This window comes from Taudactylus pleione, unplaced genomic scaffold (assembly GCF_031769625.1).
Source record: "Taudactylus pleione unplaced genomic scaffold, aTauple2 ptg000885l, whole genome shotgun sequence".
In the NCBI taxonomy this organism is placed as follows: Eukaryota; Metazoa; Chordata; class Amphibia; order Anura; family Myobatrachidae; genus Taudactylus; species Taudactylus pleione.
This window is the reverse complement of record NW_028285286.1, coordinates 1,813,031-1,837,643: the sequence shown is the minus strand read 5'-3', so window position 1 is coordinate 1,837,643 and position 24,613 is coordinate 1,813,031. Positions and strand designations below refer to the sequence as shown.

The following is a 24,613-nucleotide window of genomic DNA, read 5'->3' as shown; positions in this document are numbered from 1 at the left end:
CGATTTCCTCACGATTTGACCATATTTTAGACGATCTGTCATTCCAATGCGTCGGAATCGGCCATTGTAAAATATCGCTAGGTGAATGAGCAGTTTACTGGTAATCGGTCAACTGTAAAAATATCGACATTGCATACAGACTGAACCACATACATCTAGCCTCCTGGCACATTAAACAGCCCTTCTAGTCGCGCCATACCGTGGCGTGACTCAGTAGCGCCGAGCGTCTTTTCTTGCGTCTTTTTACCTTCCAATGCGTCTTAAGTTGCATACACACATATAGATTTTCTGTCCAACCATCCAACTAGTTGATTAATGTATGGGAGTAACTGATGATCAGCAATTTGCTCCTAAATGCCAGAAAACAGATGAAAATGGTCGGTCAGACAAGTTTAAATGTTTGATCTAAACAATTTGTTCAAACAACAGTTTTAGTCCATTTTCCGGCGTTTGGGAGCAAATTGCTGATTGTCATTTGCTTTCATACCTTACCAGATTTTCATTCCAACCAATCATCTAGTTGGATGGTTTGACAGAAAATCTTTGTGTGTGTATGCAGCTTTAATCGCACAGTGAGGTGAATAGATAGCACAAGTGGCTTCTGCTGAGTAAAATGATACGCAGCATGCCTATGTGTGAACGATGTAAATAATTAGCACAAGCAGCTTCTGCTGAGTAAAATGATATGCAGCGTGCCTATGTTCTGTGTGTGAGTGCGGGTGTATCTGCATGTGACATGCTACGTTAGTGTTAGCGGCTGTAACACTGTAACGTAGCATCTCGCATACAGAATCACCCACAGTCACACACACAGAACATAGGCATATAATTTTAATCAGCAGAAGCTGCTTGTGCTAACTCTTCACATTGTTGTGGGAATAAGACGCATTGGAAGGTAAAAAGATTCACGAAAAGACCCTCAGCGCTACCGAGCCACACTGGGCTCCTGCGTTATGTGTGGCGCGACGTGTAGCGCACGGAGGATAGATGTATGTGGGCACAACTGTAGATCCCTGAATCGGGCCCTTAGATCTATTTAGCACCCGTGGGTGAATAGTGTGCATAGGTTATTATTGCAGACCCTACCTCAATCCTGTGCTTTTCTTGTCAATGCCATATATTTAAAAGATCAGTTCTCTCTCCTATCATCTATAAATATTTCCCTATTTTATTATTTTTAGGGCCCAATATTACCAGGATTATTTTTCTTGCTCTTGATATACTTGAAAAATAGCTTTTTGAAAACAGTAATGGCTGAGTAATGTCTCTGGGGCTGATTCCAAGACACCCGCAATACGAATATTTGGGCAAATGGTCAATGTTTTTACAATTGCACATGTGTCTAAGCGGCGGGGTTGTGGTAACTTTACCCCAAACCTTCCACTGCTCTATTTTACTACAGTCGGTCTCATTCGAGAGTGACAAATGTTTATTATTGTATATTGTAAGTAACCAATTTACTGCTGTAAAATGTTAGCACAAGGCATTGTCCTCACATCAGGCTATTAGATTAGATTGAACATAAAATTTTAATTTTATTAATATTTCTTAATAAGAAAACTTTGGTAATTCCCAATGAAACACAGTATACATTCAATGCAAATGAAAAACAGGTTTGTAACAAAAAACATAAGATATGTGATAGGATCACTGGTAAAGTGGTCTGTGGCAGGTACATTTGTCCCAGATTCCTGTCATTATGTGTTTTAAACCCCCAGGAGAAAGTATGCAGTGTAGCAGGCTGAGTCTCGGCTTTTTGAAAAGCCGGTTTGGGACCTGGGGGTTGTGGGTGAGAGGAGAGGGAGGGCTCCACCCACGGCCACTCCAGGTTTTGGTTCTCGCAGCCTGGTAACAGGCTTGTTAGTTTTCCACCTGAGAGTGGCCAATATAAGCCTAGTGTGTTGAGGGCTGATTGTCTCACCTGGGAGAGCAGACAGGGAGTTTGCTCAGAGACACTTGGAAAACCTATCTGTGAGTACTGTGCTGTGCTTTGTTGCTGGCGAGGGCATTAGGCCCTGCCAGGTTCTAGTAGTGAGGGAACTACCTGTGAAGTTAGTGCCCCGACAGGGCTAGGATTTATGTTTATGTTTTCTTTGTGTTATTTCTGACAATGTACAATAAAGACTGGCGCCGACCAGCTTGTACTTGCATCCAGACTGGTGTGCTGCTTCCCTGCTGCTGTGTGTGTGTGTAAGGAAGGAGTCCCCTACCCAGGAGAGGGACCCCCTAACCTAACTGTGTCACAGATACCTGTACCTGAAAACTAAAGGATAAATAAAATTAAGACCAATAAAACATGTTTAGCTTAATAATCTGGCCACTGCTTACAAACTTTTAATAACTACTATGTCAAATGCTTTCCTTTAAATATGTTCATTACTACTCCACTGTGTATGGTAAATCTAAGAGAAATTAGATGAATTACAGAAATGTAGGGTATTTCAGCAACATATGTGCAAAATTATGACCACAAAAATGCCGTCAGATGAAAATTTACGCACACCGCACAGGCATTCGCATAGAGTCGCAGACACGATTACGGCTGAAGCGGTCGCAGAGCGCACAACTGGAAACCGCTCCGATGTACGCAGAGCCTTCCTAGCCTTTCTGATTTTCCTCGTCTTTTAAATGGATTTCCTTGGAGCGTATCTGAAGCGCTTTGCCGCTGATAAACACTTGTAAAATATCTAGCCGTTCATTCAATAGAATCTAAAAAGAAATTCTCAAGAGAGGTTTTGTTGTTTTGCCCCCAGAGGATGGAAGGGAAGAGGCCTGGGGGATGATGCCTGCTGGTTTTACACCCACCTAGACATCCCTATTTTATTATTCATTGTGTTTCGTCACCGACCTTTACAGCTTGGGCGGTGATTCTCAACCTTTTAAATTATGTGTCTGCTAATTATGGATTATTTTTTTTAAATATGCATTTGGTGTCTCTTTTAAATATTAATGTTAAAGAAACAGGACCTCATTCAGAGTCGGTCGTAAGCAGGCCGCTCGGTCGTACGCCTAACGACCGAGAAACTGAAAAAGGAAGCAATCGCACGGGCGGTCAGTCGCAACCAAAGTGACGCCCATACGTGAGCAATGCACCTCCTCTAGCTAGCGAGTGATAGCAGTTAGCGATGGAGTCAGTCCTTGTCAGTCGCTGTATGTTCATTTTCTTCTGATGGTTGCGGCCGCTTGTGTTGTATTGTTCAAATGTCATTTAGTTCATGCTGATGTTTTACTGGTAGCGCGTTTGTAAATAAAAAAGATTTTAAACCCGCATTTTGGAATAATAATGTTGTGGTGTTGTTAAATGCTTGTTAAAATTAAAAAAAAAAAAAATATATAGAATAAGCCATCCCCATGAAATGTATTTCTTATTATTATTTGCTAATGCTAACGCAGCTGAATCAATTACAAGCCAATTAGCAGTGTTATTAGCTCCAACAAACGATTATTTGCTGCTTGCATTGTGTGGCTCAAAATAGAAACATCAATACTAACATCAATAACATTCGATAGTATCGATTGTACTCTGGGGCTTGAGAGAGCACGTACCCAACCTCAAGCTGTACGATCAGCCAGGCCTCTAACCTGCTCGCAGAGTGACGTTTTACTACTTCCGGCCTTCTATGTCGGTCGTAGCAGGTAATTTATGTACACGCTGAGGAACGCCTGCGTTTTCAGACCACCACCCCCATCAACACCCACAAACGGCCTTCATGTCAATCAACTCTCGGAAGCCACTTCCTGCTCGTAAGCCGTACGATCTACAGCATTTTGGATCGCAAAGCCTCGTACGCACATGCGCACAACTAACCGTGCGCATGCGTGGTTTGGAAACATCGGATGCGTACGACCGAGCGGCCGCTTACGACCGACTCTGAATGAGGTCCACAGTCCATATAGGATGATGTACAGATGTGTCCCCATGCACCTCGCCCCAATACACCATATAAAAAGGTCTCGCACACGGGAATAGAATCGGAATCAGATCTGAACCTGGTTATCTCGTTTGTTTCAGTGTTTCACCCCTGAAGGGCCACATTCTTGCCAGTGTCCAGTGATCACCTTGTTATGGAACTGTATGAAATAACAGGAGCGTCTTTTGGACCTTTCCTTTGTAATTGCATCCGTAGCTGTGCAGTGGCTGCTTCTCTGGGTAAAATGTTTTGGTAAAAGATCTGTTCGGAACTAGTTGTTCCTTAGCTTTGTGTCTCTCAGCATGGAGCTTTACCTTTACAATTGTGCAATGAGCTGTTTTTCTGTAGTACAGTGTTGTATGTCATTGAGACGTTGTTGTGGGTAAAGTTTACTCTAATCAGATGTATTATTAGTGACGTTTCTTTTATCAAGTCTAATCAGATGTTTTGTTAGTGACTTCTCTGGAACATTGTATTAGTGGCGTTTCCTTAATCGAGACGTGGTATTAGTGGCGTTTCCCTTACTCAGATGTGGTGTTAGTGACGTTTCCCTTACTCAGATGTGGTGTTAGTGACGTTCCTTTATCCAGACGTGGTGTTAGTGACGTTTCCTTTACTCAGATGTGGTGTTAGTGGCGTTCCTTTACTCAAATGTGGTGTTAGTGGCGTTTCCTTTATCCAGATGTGGTGTTAGTGGCATTTTCCTTCATCGTGACGTGGTGTTCGTGGCATTTTCCTTCATCGTGATGTGGTGTTCGTGGCATTTTCCTTCATCGTGACGTGGTGTTAGTGGTGTTTTCCTTCATCGAGACGTGGTGTTAGTAGTGTTTTCCTTTACTGTGACTTGGTGTTAGTGGTGTTTTCCTTCATCGTGACGTGGTGTTAGTAGTGTTTTCCTTCATCATGATGTGGTGTTAGTGGCGTTTTCCTTCGACGTGGTGTTAGTGGCGTTTTCCTTCATCATGATGTCGTGTTAGTGGCATTTTCCTTCATCGAGACGTGGTGTTAGTAGTGTTTTCCTTTACCGTGACATGGTGTTAGTGGCGTTTTCCTTCATCGTGACGTGGTGTTAGTGGTTTCCTTCATCGTGACGTGGTGTTAGTGGTGTTTTCCTTCATCGTGACGTGGTGTTAGTAGTGTTTTCCTTCATCGTGACGTGGTGTTAGTAGCGTTTTCCTTTACCGTGACATGGTGTTAGTGGCGTTTTCCTTCATCGTGACGTGGTGTTAGTGGTGTTTTCCTTCATCGTGACGTGGTGTTAGTAGTGTTTTCCTTCATCGTGACGTGGTGTTAGTGGCGTTTTCCTTCGTCGCGACGTGGTGTTAGTGCCGTTTTCCTTCATCGTGACGTGGTGTTAGTGGTGTTTTCCTTCATTGTGATTTGGTGTTAGTGGCGTTTTCCTTCATCGAGACGTGGTGTTAGTAGTGTTTTCCTTTACTGTGACGTGGTGTTTGTGGTGTTTTCCTTCATCGTGACGTGGTGTTAGTAGTGTTTTCCTTCATCATGATGTGGTGTTAGTGGCGTTTTCCTTCGACGTGGTGTTAGTGGCGTTTTCCTTCATCATGATGTCGTGTTAGTGGCATTTTCCTTCATCGAGACGTGGTGTTAGTAGTGTTTTCCTTTACCGTGACATGGTGTTAGTGGCGTTTTCCTTCATCGTGACGTGGTGTTAGTGGTTTCCTTCATCGTGACGTGGTGTTAGTGGTGTTTTCCTTCATCGTGACGTGGTGTTAGTGGCATTTTCCTTCGTCGCGACGTGGTGTTAGTGCCGTTTTCCTTCATCGTGACGTGGTGTTAGTGGCGTTTTCCTTCATCGTGACGTGGTGTTAGTGGCGTTTTCCTTCATCGTGACGTGGTGTTAGTGGCGTTTTCCTTCATCGTGACGTGGTGTTAGTGGCGTTTTCCTTCATCGTGACGTGGTGTTAGTGGCGTTTTCCTTCATCGTGACGTGGTGTTAGTGGCGTTTTCCTTCATCGTGACGTGGTGTTAGTGGCGTTTTCCTTCATCGTGACGTGGTGTTAGTGGCGTTTTCCTTCATCGTGACGTGGTGTTAGTGGTGTTTTCCTTCATCTTGACGTGGCGTTAGTGGTGTTTTCCTTCATCGTGACGTGGTGTTAGTGGCGTTTTCCTTCATCGTGACGTGGTGTTAGTGGCGTTTTCCTTCATCGTGACGTGGTGTTAGTGGCGTTTTCCTTCATCGTGACGTGGTGTTAGTGGCATTTTCCTTCATCGTGACGTGGTGTTAGTGGCGTTTTCCTTCATCGTGACGTGGTGTTAGTGGCGTTTTCCTTCATCGTGACGTGGTGTTAGTGGCGTTTTCCTTCATCGTGACGTGGTGTTAGTGGCGTTTTCCTTCATCGTGACGTGGTGTTAGTGGCGTTTTCCTTCATCGTGACGTGGTGTTGGTCAGATGTTGCTTGGATGTTGTTTTAGTGACTTTTTCTTTTATCTGAGTTAGTGATATTTGCGTTACTCGGAATATGTGTTAGTTGCATTGCTTTACTGTTGCGTTTTTACTCGGACATTGTGTTAGTGATGTTACATTTATGCAGATGTTGTGTTATTGACTTTTTCTTGGACAGTTGTGGTGATGTTTCCTTTACTCGGACGCTGTGCTAGTGACGTTTTCTGTTCTGCAATGTGGCATTAGGAACGTTTCTATACTATGACATTGCTTTAGGGCAGTTTCTGTTACTCGGACGCTGTGCTAGTGACGTTTTCTGTTCGGCAATGTGGCATTAGGGACGTTTCTATACTATGACATTGCTTTAGGGCAGTTTCTGTTACTCGGACGCTGTGTTAGTGATGTTTCCTGTTCTGCAATGTTGCATTAGGAACGTTTCCTATACTATGATATTGCGTTAGGGCCGTTTCCGTTACTCGGACGCTGTGCTAGTGACGTTTCCTGTTCTGCAATGTTGCAATGCGAACGTTTCCTATACTATGACATTGCGTTAGGGCTGTTTCCTTTACTCGGACGCTGTGCTAGTGACGTTTTCTGTTCTGCAATGTTGCATTAGGGACGTTTCTATACTATGACATTGCTTTAGGGCAGTTTCTGTTACTCGGACGCTGTGTTAGTGATGTTTCCTGTTCTGCAATGTGGCATTAGGGACGTTTCCTATACTATGACATTGCGTTAGGGCGGTTTCCTTTACTCGGACGCTGTGTTAGTGACGTTTCCTGTTCTGCAATGTTGCATTAGGAACGTTTCCTATACTATGATATTGCGTTAGGGCCGTTTCCGTTACTCGGACGCTGTGCTAGTGACGTTTCCTGTTCTGCAATGTTGCAATGCGAACGTTTCCTATACTATGACATTGCGTTAGGGCTGTTTCCTTTACTCGGACGCTGTGCTAGTGACGTTTTCTGTTCTGCAATGTTGCATTAGGGACGTTTCTATACTATGACATTGCGTTAGGGCGGTTTCTGTTACTCGGACGCTGTGTTAGTGACGTTTCCTGTTCTGCAATGTGGCATTAGGGACGTTTCCTATACTATGACATTGCGTTAGGGCGGTTTCCTTTACTCGGACGCTGTGTTAGTGACGTTTCCTGTTCTGCAATGTTGCATTAGGAACGTTTCCTATACTATGATATTGCGTTAGGGCCGTTTCCGTTACTCGGACGCTGTGCTAGTGACGTTTCCTGTTCTGCAATGTTGCAATGCGAACGTTTCCTATACTATGACATTGCGTTAGGGCTGTTTACGTTACTCGGACGCTGTGTTAGCGACGTTTTCTGTTCTGCAATGTTGCATTAGGAACGTTTCCTATACTATGACATTGCGTTAGGGCCGTTTTCGTTACTCGGACGCTGTGTTAGTGACGTTTCCTATACTATGACATTGCGTTAGGGCCGTTTACGTTACTCGGACGCTGTGTTAGCGACGTTTCCTTTTCTGCAATGTTGCATTATGAACGTTTCCTATACTATGACATTGCGTTAGGGCTGTTTACGTTACTCGGACGCTGTGTTAGTGACGTTTCCTGTTCTGCAATGTGGCATTAGGAACGTTTCCTATACTATGACATTGCGTTAGGGCGGTTTCTGATACTCGGACGCTGTGCTAGTGACGTTTCCTGTTCTGCAATGTTGCATTAGGGACGTTTCTATACTATGACATTGCGTTAGGGTCGTTTACGTTACTCGGACGCTGTGTTAGTGGCGTTTCCTGTTCTGCAATGTGGCATTAGGGATGTTTCCTATACTATGACATTGCGTTAGGGCCGTTTCCGTTACTCGGATGCTGTGCTAGTGACGTTTCCTGTTCTGCAATGTTGCAATAGGAACGTTTTCTATACTATGACATTGCGTTAGGGCACTTTCTGTTACTCGGACGCTGTGCTAGTGACGTTTCCTATACTATGATATTGCGTTAGGGCGGTTTACGTTACTCGGACGCTGTGTTAGTGACATTTCCTGTTCTGCAATGTTGCATTAGGAACGTTTCCTATACTATGATATTGCTTTAGGGTCGTTTCCGTTAATCGGACGCTGTGTTAGTGACGTTTCCTGTTCTGCAATGTTGCATTAGGAACGTTTGCTATACTATGACATTACGTTAGGGCACTTTCTGTTACTCGTACGCTGTGCTAGTGACGTTTCCTGTTCTGCAATGTGGCATTAGGGACGTTTCCTATACTATGACATTACGTTAGGGCCGTTTACGTTACTCGGACGCTGTGTTAGTGACGTTTCCTGTTCTGCAATGTGGCATTAGGAACGTTTCCTATACTATGACATTGCGTTAGGGTCGTTTCCGTTACTCGGACGCTGTGTTAGTGACGTTTCCTGTTCTGCAATGTGGCATTAGGGACGTTTCTATACTATGACATTGCGTTAGGGCACTTTCTGTTACTCGGACGCTGTGCTAGTGACGTTTCCTGTTCTGCAATGTGGCATTAGGGACGTTTCTATACTATGACATTGCGTTAGGGCGGTTTCTGTTACTCGGACGCTGTGCTAGTGACGTTTCCTGTTCTGCAATGTGGCATTAGGGACGTTCCTATACTATGACATTGCGTTAGGGCGGTTTCTGATACTCGGACGCTGTGCTAGTGACGTTTCCTGTTCTGCAATGTGGCATTAGGGACGTTTCCTATACTATGACATTACGTTAGGGTCGTTTCCGTTACTCGGACGCTGTGCTAGTGACGTTTCCTGTTCTGCAATGTGGCATTAGGAACGTTTCCTATACTATGACATTACGTTCGGACGCTGTGTTAGTGATTTTTCCTGGTCTGCAATGTTATATTAGGGACGTTTCCTTCACCTGGACATTGCGTTAATGCGGTTTTCTATATTGGGACGTTGCGTTAGTGACATTCCCTTTATTCTGATATTGTTGTTGTAGAGACATTTCCTTCCCTTGGGTGTTTGTTAGGGACATTACCTCTTCCATTTGTTGTTTATTTTAGCTCCTTTTTTATGGATCTGATACAATGTTCAGGTCTTTTATATGGCGCTTAGATAGCTGCCTATAATTTGTAGGACACCGCCATGTGTTTATCAGACTTGTACGATGTTGATGTATTACTGCGGTGTATTTGTGTTAGGGGATTCTTATCATGCAGTAACTCTATGCTGTGACATTGTGTCTGACTTGTTAAAACGTGACACCCTGACAGTTACCCGCAAGCTCGCACAATTTGTGATACATTGTAGCACTGACAATACTGCAGGGCTGATGTTCCCGAATGTGATCCCACGTCCTCATTGTGACACCTGGTTCGGTTACTGCACAAGCCTAGAATGTCTCACTAGGTAATTGGTGTGAAAATCACATTCTGCTGCCGCCGAGGATGACGTGTATCATTACTCGTGTATTCAGCGGCTGAAATTGGCTGACATTCTCCGTTTCTTTTTATCATCTTCACCAAATCTGTATATGAGCATTGATTACTATTCATTTCACAGACCTATATAATAGCCATGGTCCGCTTTTCAGAGACGATAAAGTGGACAGCTTTTCCTCAAACGCTTAAATATGTCCAACCTGTCAGAGAAGATGCGTTGGCTTTACTTACTGTCTGTCTGATCCTCACACCATGCGGAATGGTCCCGTCTCTGTTATCGGGGAACTACATGGAGCATAGACATAGCTGCTGTGTTTTTTACATTTTATTCTTGTAATATTTCCAGATAAAATGTTTTTGGATTGGAGCTCACACCAATGACATGAATAACATTTATAGCCGTGTAATAATGGAGAGAAGGTTAAGGATTAAGTAAATGGCACATGGTCATGGTATTATTTCAAAGTGTTTCTGGTGATCATGGTATAAAAGGAAAGTACTCCCTGTGTTTGTATTATAAAGGGAAAGTGTCCCCTGTGATTGTATTATAAAGGGAAAGTGTCCCCGGTGATTGTATTATAAAGGGAAAGTGTCCCCGGTGATTGTGGTATAAAGGGAAAGTGTCCCCGGTGATTGCGGTATAAAGGGAAAGTGTCCCCGGTGATTGTGGTATAAAGGGATAGTGTCCCGGTGATTGTGGTATAAAGGGAAAGTGTCCCCGGTGATTGTGGTATAAAGGGATAGTGTCCCCGGTGATTGTGGTATAAAGGGATAGTGTCCCCTGTGATTGTATTATAAAGGGAAAGTGTCCCCAGTGATTGTGGTATAAAGGGATAGTGTCCCCGGTGATTGTGGTATAAAGGGAAAGTGTCCCCGGTGATTGCGGTATAAAGGGAAAGTGTCCCCAGTGTTTGTATTATAAAGGGAAAGTGTCCCCGGTGATTGCAGTATAAAGGGATAGTGTCCCCGGTGATTGCGGTATAAAGGGATAGTGTCCCCGGTGATTGCGGTATAAAGGGAAAGTGTCCCCAGTGTTTGTATTATAAAGGGAAAGTGTCCCCGGTGATTGTGGTATAAATTGAAAGTGTCCCCGGTGATTTTGGTATAAAGGGAAAGTGTCCCCGGTGATTGTGGTATAAAGGGACAGTGTCCCCGGTGATTGTGGTATAAAGGGATAGTGTCCCCGGTGATTGTGGTATAAAGGGATAGTGTTCCCGGTGATTGCGGTATAAAGGGATAGTGTCCCCGGTGATTGCGGTATAAAGGGAAAGTGTCCCCGGTGATTGCGGTATAAAGGGAAAGTGTCCCCGGTGATTGCGGTATAAAGGGAAAGTGTCCCCGGTGATTGTGGTATAAAGGGAAAGTGTCCCCGGTGATTGTGGTATAAAGGGATAGTGTTCCCGGTGATTGTGGTATAAAGGGATAGTGTCCCGGTGATTGTGGTATAAAGGGAAAGTGTCCCCGGTGATTGCGGTATAAAGGGAAAGTGTCCCCAGTGTTTGTATTATAAAGGGAAAGTGTCCCCGGTGATTGCAGTATAAAGGGATAGTGTCCCTGGTGATTGCGGTATAAAGGGAAAGTGTCTCCAGTGTTTGTATTATAAAGGGAAAGTGTCCCCGGTGATTGTGGTATAAAGGGATAGTGTCCCCGGTGATTGTATTATAAAGGGAAAGTGTCCCCGGTGATTGTATTATAAAGGGAAAGTGTCCCCGGTGATTGTGGTATAAAGGGAAAGTGTCCCCGGTGTTTGTATTACAAAGGGAAAGTGTCCCCGGTGATTGTGGTATAAAGGGAAAGTGTCCCCGGTGATTGTGGTATAAAGGGAAAGTGTCCCCGGTGATTGTGGTATAAAGGGAAAGTGTCCCCGGTGATTGTGGTACAAAGGGAAAGTGTCCTCGGTGATTGTGGTACAAAGGGAAAGTGTCCCCGGTGATTGTGGTACAAAGGGAAAGTGTCCCCGGTGATTGTGGTACAAAGGGAAAGTGTCCCCAAGTGATTGTGGTATAAAGGGAAAGTGTCCCCGGTGATTGTGGTATAAAGGGAAAGTGTCCCCGGTGATTGTGGTATAAAGGGAAAGTATTCCCGGTGATTGTGGTATAAAGGGATAGTGTCCCCGGTGATTGTGGTATAAAGGGAAAGTGTCCCCGGTGATTGCGGTATAAAGGGAAAGTGTCCCCGGTGATTGCGGTATAAAGGGATAGTGTCCCCGGTGTTTGTATTATAAAGGGAAAGTGTCCCCAGTGATTGTGGTATAAAGGGAAAGTGTCCCCGGTGATTGTTGTATAAAGGGAAAGTGTCCCCGGTGATTGTATTATAAAGGGAAAGTGTCCCCGTTGATTGTGGTATAAAGGGAAAGTGTCCCCGGTGATTGTGGTATAAAGGGAAAGTGTCCCCGGTGTTTGTATTATAAAGGGAAAGTGTCCCCGGTGATTGTGGTATAAAGGGAAAGTGTCCCCGGTGATTGTTGTTTAAAGGGAAAGTGTCCCCGGTGATTGTGGTATAAAGGGAAAGTGTCCCCGGTGATTGTTGTATAAAGGGAAAGTATTCCCGGTGACTGTGGTAAAACGAGAAAAAGCCCCCGGTGATTGTGGTACTAAGGTAAATGATTCATATTATTATTATTTTCCAGATGGCGACGGTTGGCAGGATCACCTGTTGCCGGTGTGTGAAGATGACAAATGCCTGAAAAGTGTTATTTACCTCATGAAACACGGCTCCGCGCAGGTGAGATTATTGATTTGTTCTCTTTGTCTACACAGCTGTCCAGCGAGGTTTTCTAGAGAGGCCCCCAGGGACATTTACCATTATTACTGGTAGTGGCTACGGCATAGAGTGGGACCCTGCAATAACTCACGGGCTGCTCCGTCGCCCCTCACTCTCCTAATTGGTTACCTCCGATTTTAATATAATAAAAATCGTTTCCTTTTTTCTTGTGTAGAATGTGTAAAGTTATTTTCCATCTTGTTTTCACCGTGAATAGGCCGCTGTACCTAAGATGATTTAATGATCTATATTAATGAAAGTCCCTGTTATTGCACATACCTCATAATTAGCCCATGTGCAGTAGATTCTGAGTTATAAATGTCTCCGCTCCCTTAGGAGCAGCATATTTTCCTATGTTGGACGCGCGGCAGCATGTTACTTAAAATAAAATGCATTTACAGGATCACTTTTGTCATTTTATATTCATTACTTTAAGTATTCAATTAGTGTAGAAATTATTTCTGCTTCTTGGCCAGGATTCAGTAAGTGATCATTTAAATATGCTACCAATTAGGGTTCTGCTTAATTTCATTAGCTTTTCAGATCCTGTTCCAGACGAACGTGGGTTTTTTTTTTATATATATATATTTTTTGTGCTGTAACTTCCATCCTGCAGCCCCGATCTGATACCGATGGCCAGGACTCAGCGCCTCACAGTGAGGCTGTCCTCATTCTATGTATTTGCTGTATCATAAAAATAACTTAAAGATACAATAAAAATAGGTCAAACGGGAATTTTCAGCTGTATAAATTTAGACTTAAGCGCTGTATGAATTTTACTTGCTCAACAGTGTCAGCTTATGGGGAGCATTTACTAATATAAAACTCTTAGCGGAGGCAGGACTGCTAATCTGTATATTAATGTGCCGTTAGTAACTCTCATCATTATTATCCTTCATACAGTGCCAGTATATATTCGGCAGGGCTGTAGAATCAGAGCTTTTTATTTAGGCACTTAGGGCTTCATTCAGAGGCGGCCGTACGGTCTACGACCGCACGGCCGCCTCGATGTTTGTCCAGTGCGCATGCGCACGAGGGAGCCGGCTCCCTCGTGCGCATGCGTGAGACCCGCTACGTCCGACAGCGCCGGTCGTAGCGGGTCTCTTTCCAAAGGGGGCGAGCTGTCGATGTTGATTGATTGATTGACACCCCTGCACCCATAATTAATTATACTTACCTTTCCGCAGATTCCGGTGTCCTGCGCTGCAGAGCAGCAAAAATTCACTGGGAAAATGGCGGCGCGCATGCGTAGAAAAGAAGTTCCCGAGAAAAAGGCGCGGGCACCATTTTCCCGGAGACCCGGGCATGCGCAATAGATTCTGGCATGAAGCCAGAACCCACTTCGCTGACAGAGAGGAAGGGGCCCAAAAGGAGTCTGCACACGGGCCACCGCCTCTCTTAGAACACCCCTGTGTTCACTGAACTACTGCAGCACCTGTAAAGAAGTCCTCAGAGCTCTGGACTTTCCATGATTTCATTGCATAGCAATACTAATCTATATAATAAAATTGACTACTGATAAAAAATTATTTAATCACATTGGAATGTAATTGGTGAGAACTCTGACCCCTCCCACCAGCGTCAGTGATGCTACTTCCAGAGAGTTCCGTCCGAACTTTTGAGTCTGTGGACTACAGCAGCTCCACCCCCCTCCTATCTCCCATGTGCCTGCAAGACCCCCGCCCCTACCCGGACTTCACCCCTTTCATCGCCAGCTTTCTTACAGCTCTGCAGCTTTAACTTCATGGTCTGATGGCGCCGAGGTCACAGCCCACCAACGTCACATTCCAGCGTCTGCAGAAAGAGGAGGGGAGCCTGCGGCCACATGGGATGTGATCGCAGCAGGGAAAGCCAACTGTCTGCCGTCGCATCCTATCAGAGGTGGACGCATTGCTGATGTCGGACTTCTTTGTGCTAGTGCGCATACGTCTTCGTCCCACCGCTCATGCGTCCCGATTGTGTCTGTACAGAGTCGCAGTAGTTATTTCAGGCGCACAGAGAAGGGTATTGAAAATTTGTTGGGCGTTCTTAGGTTGTGACTGGGAGGTGTCTTAGCGCACGCATGGGGTGGTCCGTCTTACGGGCATATTATGGGAGTATTGCGGGAGTGTCAGTGGTGGCGGTTCTGTAGGTGATGGTGGTTCTGTACACAGACTATCAAACGTTCACATAGGGCACAGACATAGCCCTGCACTACCCATTGGGCTAGTCTAAGTTTCGATGGTGCGTCTCAGTCCTTGCACATTCGGACGCACGGATGTCCGCCAGGGAGGAACTTTTGGCGCATTTGTATAAAGTGGCAGACGGACGACCTGAATGAGCCCCCCCAGATGTAACCATTCTACAGCTGTAACAGAGCGATTTCTACTATTGTTACATGATGTACATGTTATGAAATGTATTAACATCAGAATAATATCTTATTATTAGACGTGCTTCCTTGAACCATTGATGCTCACTTCAGCGCTAAAGGCTGAAGTGAGCATTTCACCTCCAGATGCCTTTATTAGTCGTCTTAATTGTACAAACTTTCTTTCAACTGTTACTAGATACAATTTCTTACATATACACGTTGCGTGTCTCAGTCATGCCTTCGTACTGTGCCACCAGACATATTTGGTTTCGATCTGGGCTGTGACGTAAGTTCATCCCAGATGCCCGGAGGCGAGTTATAATTTGGTAACACCTCCATTGTCTCCCATAGTTCTTCCCCTGGATCTGGGTAATGAGGGACATTTTTTTAGAGCTCAGCCGTAGGGGGTTAAAAAAAAAAATCAGAAAATTGCTTAAAATTTTCTTGACTTAAGAATACAATAGACAAGATGGCGGGGTGCACACCGGCGCTCCTTGATGTGTAGCCTGGGGGATTCCTCGCTGTACCCAAAGACAACAGCAGAAGAAAACTGAAAATAGCGCAAGGGCGGAAACATTGAAGTCGCTACTAAGCACCCAGGAGATAACGCACAATAGGGAACGCAAATAAACCCCCCCCTAGTTGTATCACACTGAGCTGGATACAGCAAAGAAAAGTTTTATTTGCCTTCCTATTTCACGTTATCTCTTGGGTAATTGGTAGGGCCATTAGATAAGTGACCGCTTTAATAAACTAGCCGTGTTCTAACTGCTTAAGTAAACACCTGGTAATATATTTTGATCAAGATGATAATTGTAGATAACTTAAATGTGGAAACTAACTGTGTTTATTATAGTATATAAATTGCTTACATTCAACAACCCGCTGTAACCAAAAGCTAATATTGGCTTAATACAGGGAATAGCACATCTATGGTATAATTGCAGGGAATCTCCAGTAATACCTCTTTTCCACCAAAAACCCAGGTCCGACCTGGGTTTTTGGACATGGTTCCAACCCTGGTCAGACCCAGGTCAGACCCATTTACACTGCACCTTTGATCTGGGTTACTCCCAGGTCAGCCCTGTTCACACTGAACTCAGGTCTGCCCTGCTAAACCTGTGAGGTCATAAAATGTGGGAGGTGACTGCTCCACAACCACTAATCCGCTCATTTTAGGCATGATCCAGGTCAGATAACCCGGGTTACACCGTTTACACTGCACCATTACCTGGGTCCATCCTGGGTCCAACCCTGGTAGCTACCTGGGTTGGATTGCTGGGTCACTTGACCCAGGTTATTTTTCAGGGACCCTTTTACACTGAGCTGCGACCCGGGTAGACCCAGCAAAAACCCAGGTTTTTGCTCTGGTGTAAAAGGGGTATAATTAAGTTATCCTGGCCCTGTAGATTCTGAGTTGTATGCAACGGCATTGTCGGATGTAATTTAGCGATTAGCGATATGAGTTTGTGTGTGATTGAGACGCACGGTCTCATTAATATCTTGAAAATGTATTCAGCGTTCCTGGGCAGTGAGTAGGAGGTGGCTAAGCGGGCGCACGGAGATGGGCCGCTTATAGTTGTGTTATGGGAGTGTCGCAGGTGTGTCACTGAAGTGGTAGCCACCTCAAACACGTGATCGTTCACATTGGAGGCACTACCGTGCTGGCGAATGTGTACCTAGCAATGGGGCTGGTACAAGTTTCGATGGTGCGACCAATGGTTGCGTCTATCGATGCGCCAAGCGGAATTTGAGCATCTGAAGACAGTCAAAGTGGGCGTCCCAACCCTTGCACTGTCAGAGCCACGGCTGTGCACCAGGGATGGGCTTGTAGCGCTATAGGCATAAAGTCGCAGAAGCAATCCCAGCAATAGACGCAGACACGGACGCTGCTGCATCTGAATTCAGAATGAGGCCCTTAGTGTTCCGTTTTTGACATTCGTAACAGACAGCCTCTTGGAGAACTACATTACCTATGTCGCTCAGCTAGCCGATGGCTGAGATTGAGTTTAACAGCCACTGAAGAGCCAAATGTTTCCGGACCCTGCCATACAGCGTTCTCCAAAAATAAAACCGTCAGACTCGTTTAAAAAGCTTGCGGCACAATCCCTGTCGGCGTGAAGCCCATATGTATGGTTTTTGCACCGCTTGCAGTCGAGCAGGTAAACCCCACTGGCTGGTTTAGTGAGTACCCAGGCGGCTGCTTCCATGCACTTTCAGAATGTTGGTTTTGCTGTATGATCCAATATCTCCGTTTCCCCCCCTTCGCCATCGTTCGGCTTTGTCCATCAGCTCGATACAGACAAATCAAACACAATAGGAGCTAACATGCATATTCTGTGCTCGGAGTCTCCTATTACTCGCCTCCGCAGACAGCTCCAGCGTAATGTCAGCGGCTCGCAGACAATGCAGCAATTTTAAAACCAAGATGCCTCCTGTCGGTATTGTGCGATTTATAAAGGAAACCTTACCTTAAATACCTTGTTTTTATTCTGTGAATCGCAGCAACTATTATGCTTGCCGCATTCATTTGTCTGTATCCAAACACGCGGCACCTCAATCAGATCAATCCTTTGGAAAGTGTACTTGTTGCAGAACCTACAGCCACCTCATATGTCAATGTACAACTATCCTGAGCTTTATATGCATGCTGCATACACTACACATGACACACAATAGTCTATTGCATATGTTGCTGGGACAGGCGCTGTTACTGTATATGACATAAGTAAGCTCTCATCGCGTACAACAGGTCTAACACCGTATTCTTCTCTTCTGAATTACAGTGGGTTCCGGTGTTACAGAATTTTACCAATGTAAACACACTTTGGGGCTTTGTTGCACCCACCCTTCCTGATACCCTGTCGTTGCCGATTACGCTACATATCGGGGATTACAACATAGACGGTTACCCAGACGCCCTTGTTGTTCTGCGGAATACAACAGGAAGGTACGTACATAAGTGCATTTCGTGATTTTTATGTGATGAGGGAAACCCTTTACTAACCTGGATGCATATTTATTAACGATCGTAGCCTAAATATTGTAATTATAATGTATTATCATCACTATTCGCGACAATAGGAATTAATGTTCGCCAGCATTAGCGATCCCTTCGCTTCTCCTTTGGGAGCCTTGCGCACCGCTGTGCATGTGTGGTCAGCTGACCATGTATGTGCGAATAGTGAAAGCTGTTGTATCCCTCTCCCAGTAACTCATGCAGAAATTATCCTAAAGCCTATAATGGCAAATGGCGCAGAGGCGTTCTGAAACTCGGCCAGAATGCAGCATCTATATGTTTCCATGGGGGCTGCTTTTGTGGTCGAAAATGGGGGACTGCAGCAGATGTCTAAGATATCTGCTGTGGTCCCCCCGTACTTACATAAATTCAGGGGATACTTATTATTTGTGGGTACCACCTGAAATTGGGTGTTTTGGGGGATAAACCCGCAAATAATAGTTGATAAATAGCCCAACTTGTTTTGGTCAAAATAAACTGCTTTTCTGCATGGTTTTCATACTGGTATTGAGGTTTGTACATGACCAGGGGCAGACACTTCCCCAGCGAGGTGTCTGGAGACTTGATACTGGGCAGGGCTGCAATCCAGGGCTTCAGTAGCGTTTGTGGTTTTAAATATTTGTTGTATTTTATTTCTCAGCATGTTTTTAAGGCAATGACATATTTTTTAGTTTATTTTACACAGCCTAATGTGCAGAGAGAGTTAGATCTGGGAGGGGCGTGGCCAAACAGAAATCTAAATTGCAGAGTAATGGTGCGTACACACGATACGATATCCGTGAATGATAACGATGTGGTTCAACGATATATCGTTCATTTTTATGCGGTGAACGACCAACGATGCGCGTTTCCGCATGAACGATAACGATATCTATGATCGTCCGTACATGCAGGCCAATTTGCATGATATAGTCAACTTTGTCTGGTCAGAGATGTGGCAGGATGACTTCACTGAAAGATATCTTTCAAGTCGTTGGTGGTACAGATGGTACCGTGTGTATGCAGCTTAACAATAAAGCTGTCCAGCATTTGGTGGCTACATGCAAAAGCAGCCAGTGTTTACCCTGCATGCAAACATAATACAAATATTTGCCTCCCTTGCATTGCAGAATGGTTTGTCAAGTTATACAGGGCCTGGTGAACGCAACTACAAATCGCACGCAGATCGAGTGATTGTTTGCCATTGTAAATGCATCGCAGTGCGCAAAGGCAGCAGTGCGATCGCCGTGCGTTCTCGTTGACCACGGAGGCTGTTTGATTGACAGGAAGTGACCATTTGGGGGTGTTGACAGGGGGTGGTTAGCGAAACGCAGGAGTGCCTGGCCGTTTGAACGCCGTTACGTGGGCGCGCATCAATTAGCCACTACAATTGCATACACAGACCTGCGTGGCTGAAGAGCTCCCTGGCCTGCGGCAGGTCTGACCTGCCGCAAGAATAAAGTGGGCGTCGATTAACTTCAAGGGTACCGTTAATTTAAGTAGGTATGCGTAGTCGCACGCAGGTGAGAAGGCGGTAGTGGGCGTCTTCATGCTCGGGTGATCTTTGCTAACATTGCCTACGGAAACACAGTTGCGATCGCATTTGCGTCAGTCTTTGAATCAGGCCCACAGTTACTTGCTATTTTTTGCTTTACTCCCACCACAGAAGCCCATAGTCCAAACAAGATAGAGATTTGCTGGTGCTCGCTAACCTCTTTGCTGTAGACGTCTTTCAGGAGAAACCGAGTAACTTCTGTAGTCCATCCCCCAACAGCTCTGTATTGCTTTGATAGTCCAGCCCAAAACTTGCTGCTGTTACTAGAGACCTCAGGAGTGCATTGTGATTTTACTGGGAGGAACTGCAGGCTAGGAGCACGGAAGAGGTCACTAAGCCTCCCCACTATTCAGAGCTGTGCTATCTAGGAGGTACATATACATTCGGCAACAGGGGGACTGTTTTAGGCAGTGAACTAGCCACGGTTGGGAGCTCAGTTGTAAATATATGAACTTGTTTATGAAATATGACTTTGTCTCTTCCTCAGGAAACTTTTTTTTTTTGTTTTCTTTTTTTACAATTCAAATGTATGTGCTAAATTGTGATCAAGCCTTTTAATGTGTTCAAATTTCAGTAGCTGACTACTGCCAGGCCTCTCCCTCTCCGGGATGCAATCGGGAAACCGGCTGACGTGATCCCGACGGCCGGCTTCCCGACTGTTTTATCCCGGCGTGGGTTAAATAACAGGCGTCTATATCTAATGACGCCTGTCATTTTCCCGACGCCGGGGCGGACAGCCGCGGGGAGGGAGGGTTAGGTTTAGCGCACCCGGGGAGGAGTTAAGGTTAGGCTAGGGGGAGGGTTAGGCACCCCCGGGGGGGACTTCGGTTTAGGCAGCGGGGAATGGGGGGGGTTAGGGTTAGGCACTTACAGGGAGGATTAGGCACTTGGGGGGGAGGTTAGGGTTAGGCACCCCTAAGGAGGGTTAGGGGGGTTAGGTTAGTATATACTTACCTGAGGACGATCGGGATTTCCAGCTCTGTCGCTGCCGGGATCTGTCCATCTGTCGGGCTGCTGCGGCCGGCGGTATTTCATACCGATTCCCTCTCTACTAGTTGTCTGACTGTATTTCTCTGTAGGCTCAGGGGGTCTTTAAGCCCTTGGTAAGCGTGAATTGTGAATTCTGTTTTCCATGTTATATGCTGGACTATGAGCTTTTTTTCTTACACCTAGATATAAATTGCTCCTTACAATTGTAACTGATATTAAATAAAAGTGATATTTAGTCAAATGTATCCTGGGTACAAACGTTCCATCAGAGGACACTCACACTTGCCCTGTTACTGTGCTTCATTTATTCTGCATTAATGCTCATGGGTGTACAGCCTCTTACACATTGAGAGGTTGCAGTATCCCCATGGGAGGATGGCTATTACCCTTAAGCTATAATTCTATTTCTAGGTCCAGTAAATAATGCTTATTGTCTTGGAAGACAATATTCTGTCCTTGCTATCGTGTCACATTGGACATTTAATGGTTTCATTATTCTCTGGAGGTTTGTCTTGATACATTGGATTTAGATCCATTCGGTTATGTTTGCAGTGTTTAAACCGGAAGAGAGAGTTTGTATTCTTCTCACTGATGTGATAAAAGAGAAAAGTGCGTTGTCTGGCAGTTATCAGACTAAGCAAAGATCCATTTAATTGAGGATTCAGATAGATCTAAAGATTAAAGGCGGCCATACACGGTACGATTTTCACCTTGCGACGCGACGGGGGATCCGACGACCGACCTATCAGGCGGTCCCCACACATGGTGCGATCGGGTGGCAGACCGCCCGATATTCCAGCACCCACCCCCGCATAGCGATGCATGGGATCGCACATCGCAACCCCAGATCAACTGAACCTGCAGTAAGATCTGGAGGTGCGATGTTCGACCCCATGGGTGCGCGCACTATCCGATATCATGCCCATACACGGTAGGATATAGCAGCGATATCGTACCAATCCGTCGGATCGGCTGCTTTATCGCACAGTGTTTGTTCACCTTTAGACTGGAGATACTAAGGAGTAGGGCTAAGGAAAAAAACGGCTCCTATGTAAAGAAAAGGGCTCAGCATGAGAGAAGCCCCAATGTAAGGAGGATGATTGAGGAAGGGAGCAGCTCTGATATTAGGAGTAGGACTGCGGAAGAGAGCAGCTCTGATATTAGGAGTAGGACTGAGGAAGAGAGCAGCTCTGATATTAGGAGTAGGGCTGAGGAAGAGAGCAGCTCTGATATTAGGAGTAGGGCTGAGGAAGAGAGCAGCTCTGATATTAGGAGTAGGACTGAGGAAGGGAGCAGCTCTGATATTAGGAGTAGGACTGAGGAAGAGAGCAGCTCTGATATTAGGAGTAGGACTGAGGAAGAGAGCAGCTCTGATATTAGGAGTAGGACTGAGGAAGAGAGCAGCTCTGATATTAGGAGTAGGACTGAGAGAGAGCAGCTCTGATATTAGGAGTAGGACTGAGGAAGGGAGCAGCTCTGATATTAGGAGTAGGACTGAGAGGGAGCAGCTCTGATATTAGGAGTAGGACTGAGAGAGAGCAGCTCTGATATTAGGAGTAGGACTGAGAGAGAGCAGCTCTGATATTAGGAGTAGGACTGAGGAAGAGAGCAGCTCTGATATTAGGAGTAGGGCTGAGGAAGAGAGCAGCTCTGATATTAGGAGTAGGACTGAGGAAGAGAGCAGCTCTGATATTAGGAGTAGAGCTGAGGAAGGGAGCAGCTCTGATGTTACGAGGATGATTGAGGAAGAGAGCAGCTCTGATATTAGGAGTAGGACTGAGGAAGAGAGCAGCTCTGATATTAGGAGTAGGGCTGAGGAAGAGAGCATCTCTGATATTAGGAGTAGGGCTGAGGAAGAGAGCATCTCTGATATTAGGAGTAGGGCTGAGGAAGAGAGCAGCTCTGATATTAGGAGTAGGACTGAGGAAGAGAGCAGCTCTGATATTAGGTGTAGGGCTGAGGAAGAGAGCAGCTCTGATATTAGGAGTAGGACTGAGGAAGAGAGCAGCTCTGATATTAGGAGTAGGGCTAAGGAAAAAAACGGCTCCTATGTAAAGAAAAGGGCTCAGCATGAGAGAAGCCCCAATGTAAGGAGGATGATTGAGGAAGAGTTCAGCTCTGATATTAGGAGTAGGACTGAGGAAGAGAGCAGCTCTGATATTAGGAGTAGGACTGCGGAAGAGAGTAGCTCTGATATTAGGAGGATGACTGAGGAAGAGAGCAGCTCTGATATTAGGAGGATGACTGAGGAAGAGAGCAGCTCTGATATTAGGAGTAGGACTGAGGAAGAGAGCAGCTCTGATATTAGGAGTAGGACTGCGGAAGAGAGCAGCTCTGATATTAGGAGTAGGACTGAGGAAGAGAGCAGTTCTGATATTAGGAGGATGATTGAGGAAGAGAGCAGCTCTGATATTGGGAGTAGGGCTGAGGAAGGGAGCAGCTCTGATATTAGGAGTAGGACTGCGGAAGAAAGCAGCTCTGATATTAGGAGTAGGACTGAGGAAAAGAGCAGCTCTGATATTAGGAGTAGGGCTGAGGAAGAGAGCTTCTCTGATATTAGGAGTAGGGCTGAGGAAGAGAGCAGCTCTGATATTAGGAGTAGGGCTGAGGAAGAGAGCAGCTCTGATATTAGGAGTAGGACTGAGGAAGAGAGCAGCTCTGATATTAGGAGTAGGGCTAAGGAAAAAAACGGCTCCTATGTAAAGAAAAGGGCTCAGCATGAGAGAAGCCCCAATGTAAGGAGGGTGATTGAGGAAGAGAGCAGCTCTGATATTAGGAGTAGGACTGCGGAAGAGAGTAGGGCTGATATTAGGAGGATGATTGAGGAAGAGAGCAGCTCTGATATTAGGAGTAGGACTGAGGAAGAGAGCAGCTCTGATATTAGGAGGATGACTGAGGAAGAGAGCAGCTCTGATATTAGGATGATGACTGCGGAAGAGAGCAGCTCTGATATTAGGAGTAGGACTGCGGAAGAGAACAGCTCTGATATTAGGAGTAGGACTGCGGAAGAGAGCAGCTCTGATATTAGGAGTAGTGCTGAGGAAGAGAGCAGCTCTGATATTAGGAGTAGGACTGCGGAAGAGAGCAGCTCTGATATTAGGAGTAGGACTGCGGAAGAGAGCAGCTCTGATATTAGGAGTAGGACTGAGGAAGAGAGCAGCTCTGATATTAGGAGGATGACTGAGGAAGAGAGCAGCTCTGATATTAGGAGTAGGGCTGAGGAAGAGAGCAGCTCTGATATTAGGAGTAGGACTGCGGAAGAGAGCAGCTGTGATATTAGGAGTAGGACTGCGGAAGAGAGCAGCTGTGATATTAGGAGGATGACTGAGGAAGAGAGCATCTCTGATATTTGGAGCAGGGCTGAGGAAGGGAGCAGCTCTGATATTAGGTGTAGGACTGAGGAAGAGAGCAGCTCTGATATTAGGAGTAGGACTGCGCAAGAGAGCAGCTCTGATATTAGGAGTAGGACTGCGGAAGAGAGCAGCTCTGATATTAGGAGTAGGACTGCGGAAGAGAGCAGCTCTGATATTAGGAGTAAGGCTGAGGAAGGGAGCAGCTCTGATATTAGGAGGATGATTGAGGAAGAGAGCATCTCTGATATTAGGAGTAGGACTGAGGAAGAGAGCATCTCTGATATTTGGAGCAGGGCTGAGGAAGGGAGCAGCTCTGATATTAGGAGGATGACTGAGGAAGAGAGCAGCTCTGATATTAGGTGTAGGGCTGAGGAAGAGAGCATCTCTGATATTAGGAGTAGGACTGAGGAAGAGAGCATCTCTGATATTAGGAGTAGGACTGCGGAAGAGAGCAGCTCTGATATTAGGAGTAGGACTGCGGAAGAGAGCAGCTCTGATATTAGGAGTAGGGCTGAGGAAGGGAGCAGCTCTGATATTAGGTGTAGGGCTGAGGAAGAGAGCAGCTCTGATATTAGGAGGATGACTGAGGAAGAGAGCATCTCTGATATTAGGAGGATGACTGAGGAAGAGAGCAGCTCTGATATTAGGAGTAGGACTGAGAGAGAGCAGCTCTGATACTAGGAGTAGGACTGAGGAAGAGAGCAGCTCTGATATTAGGAGTAGGGCTGAGGAAGAGAGCAGCTCTGATATTAGGAGTAGGAGTGAGGAAGAGAGCAGCTCTGATATTAGGAGGATGACTGAGGAAGAGAGCAGCTCTGATATTAGGAGTAGGACTGCAGAAGAGAGCAGCTCTGATATTAGGAGTAGGACTGAGGAAGAGAGCAGCTCTGATA

General features: G+C 45.6%; 1 protein-coding gene across 1 annotated transcript in view; it reads left to right on the top strand.

The window, feature by feature from the left end:
* ITFG1 (integrin alpha FG-GAP repeat containing 1) overlaps positions 1 to 24,613 on the top strand; it is a 270,576-nt gene that overhangs the window by 103,075 nt on the left and 142,888 nt on the right. Inside the window, exons 9-10 of the mRNA XM_088458986.1 lie at positions 12,338 to 12,432; positions 17,611 to 17,774. Coding sequence (XP_088315112.1) covers positions 12,338 to 12,432; positions 17,611 to 17,774 — 259 coding nt within the window. The remainder of the gene's footprint in view (positions 1 to 12,337; positions 12,433 to 17,610; positions 17,775 to 24,613) is intronic.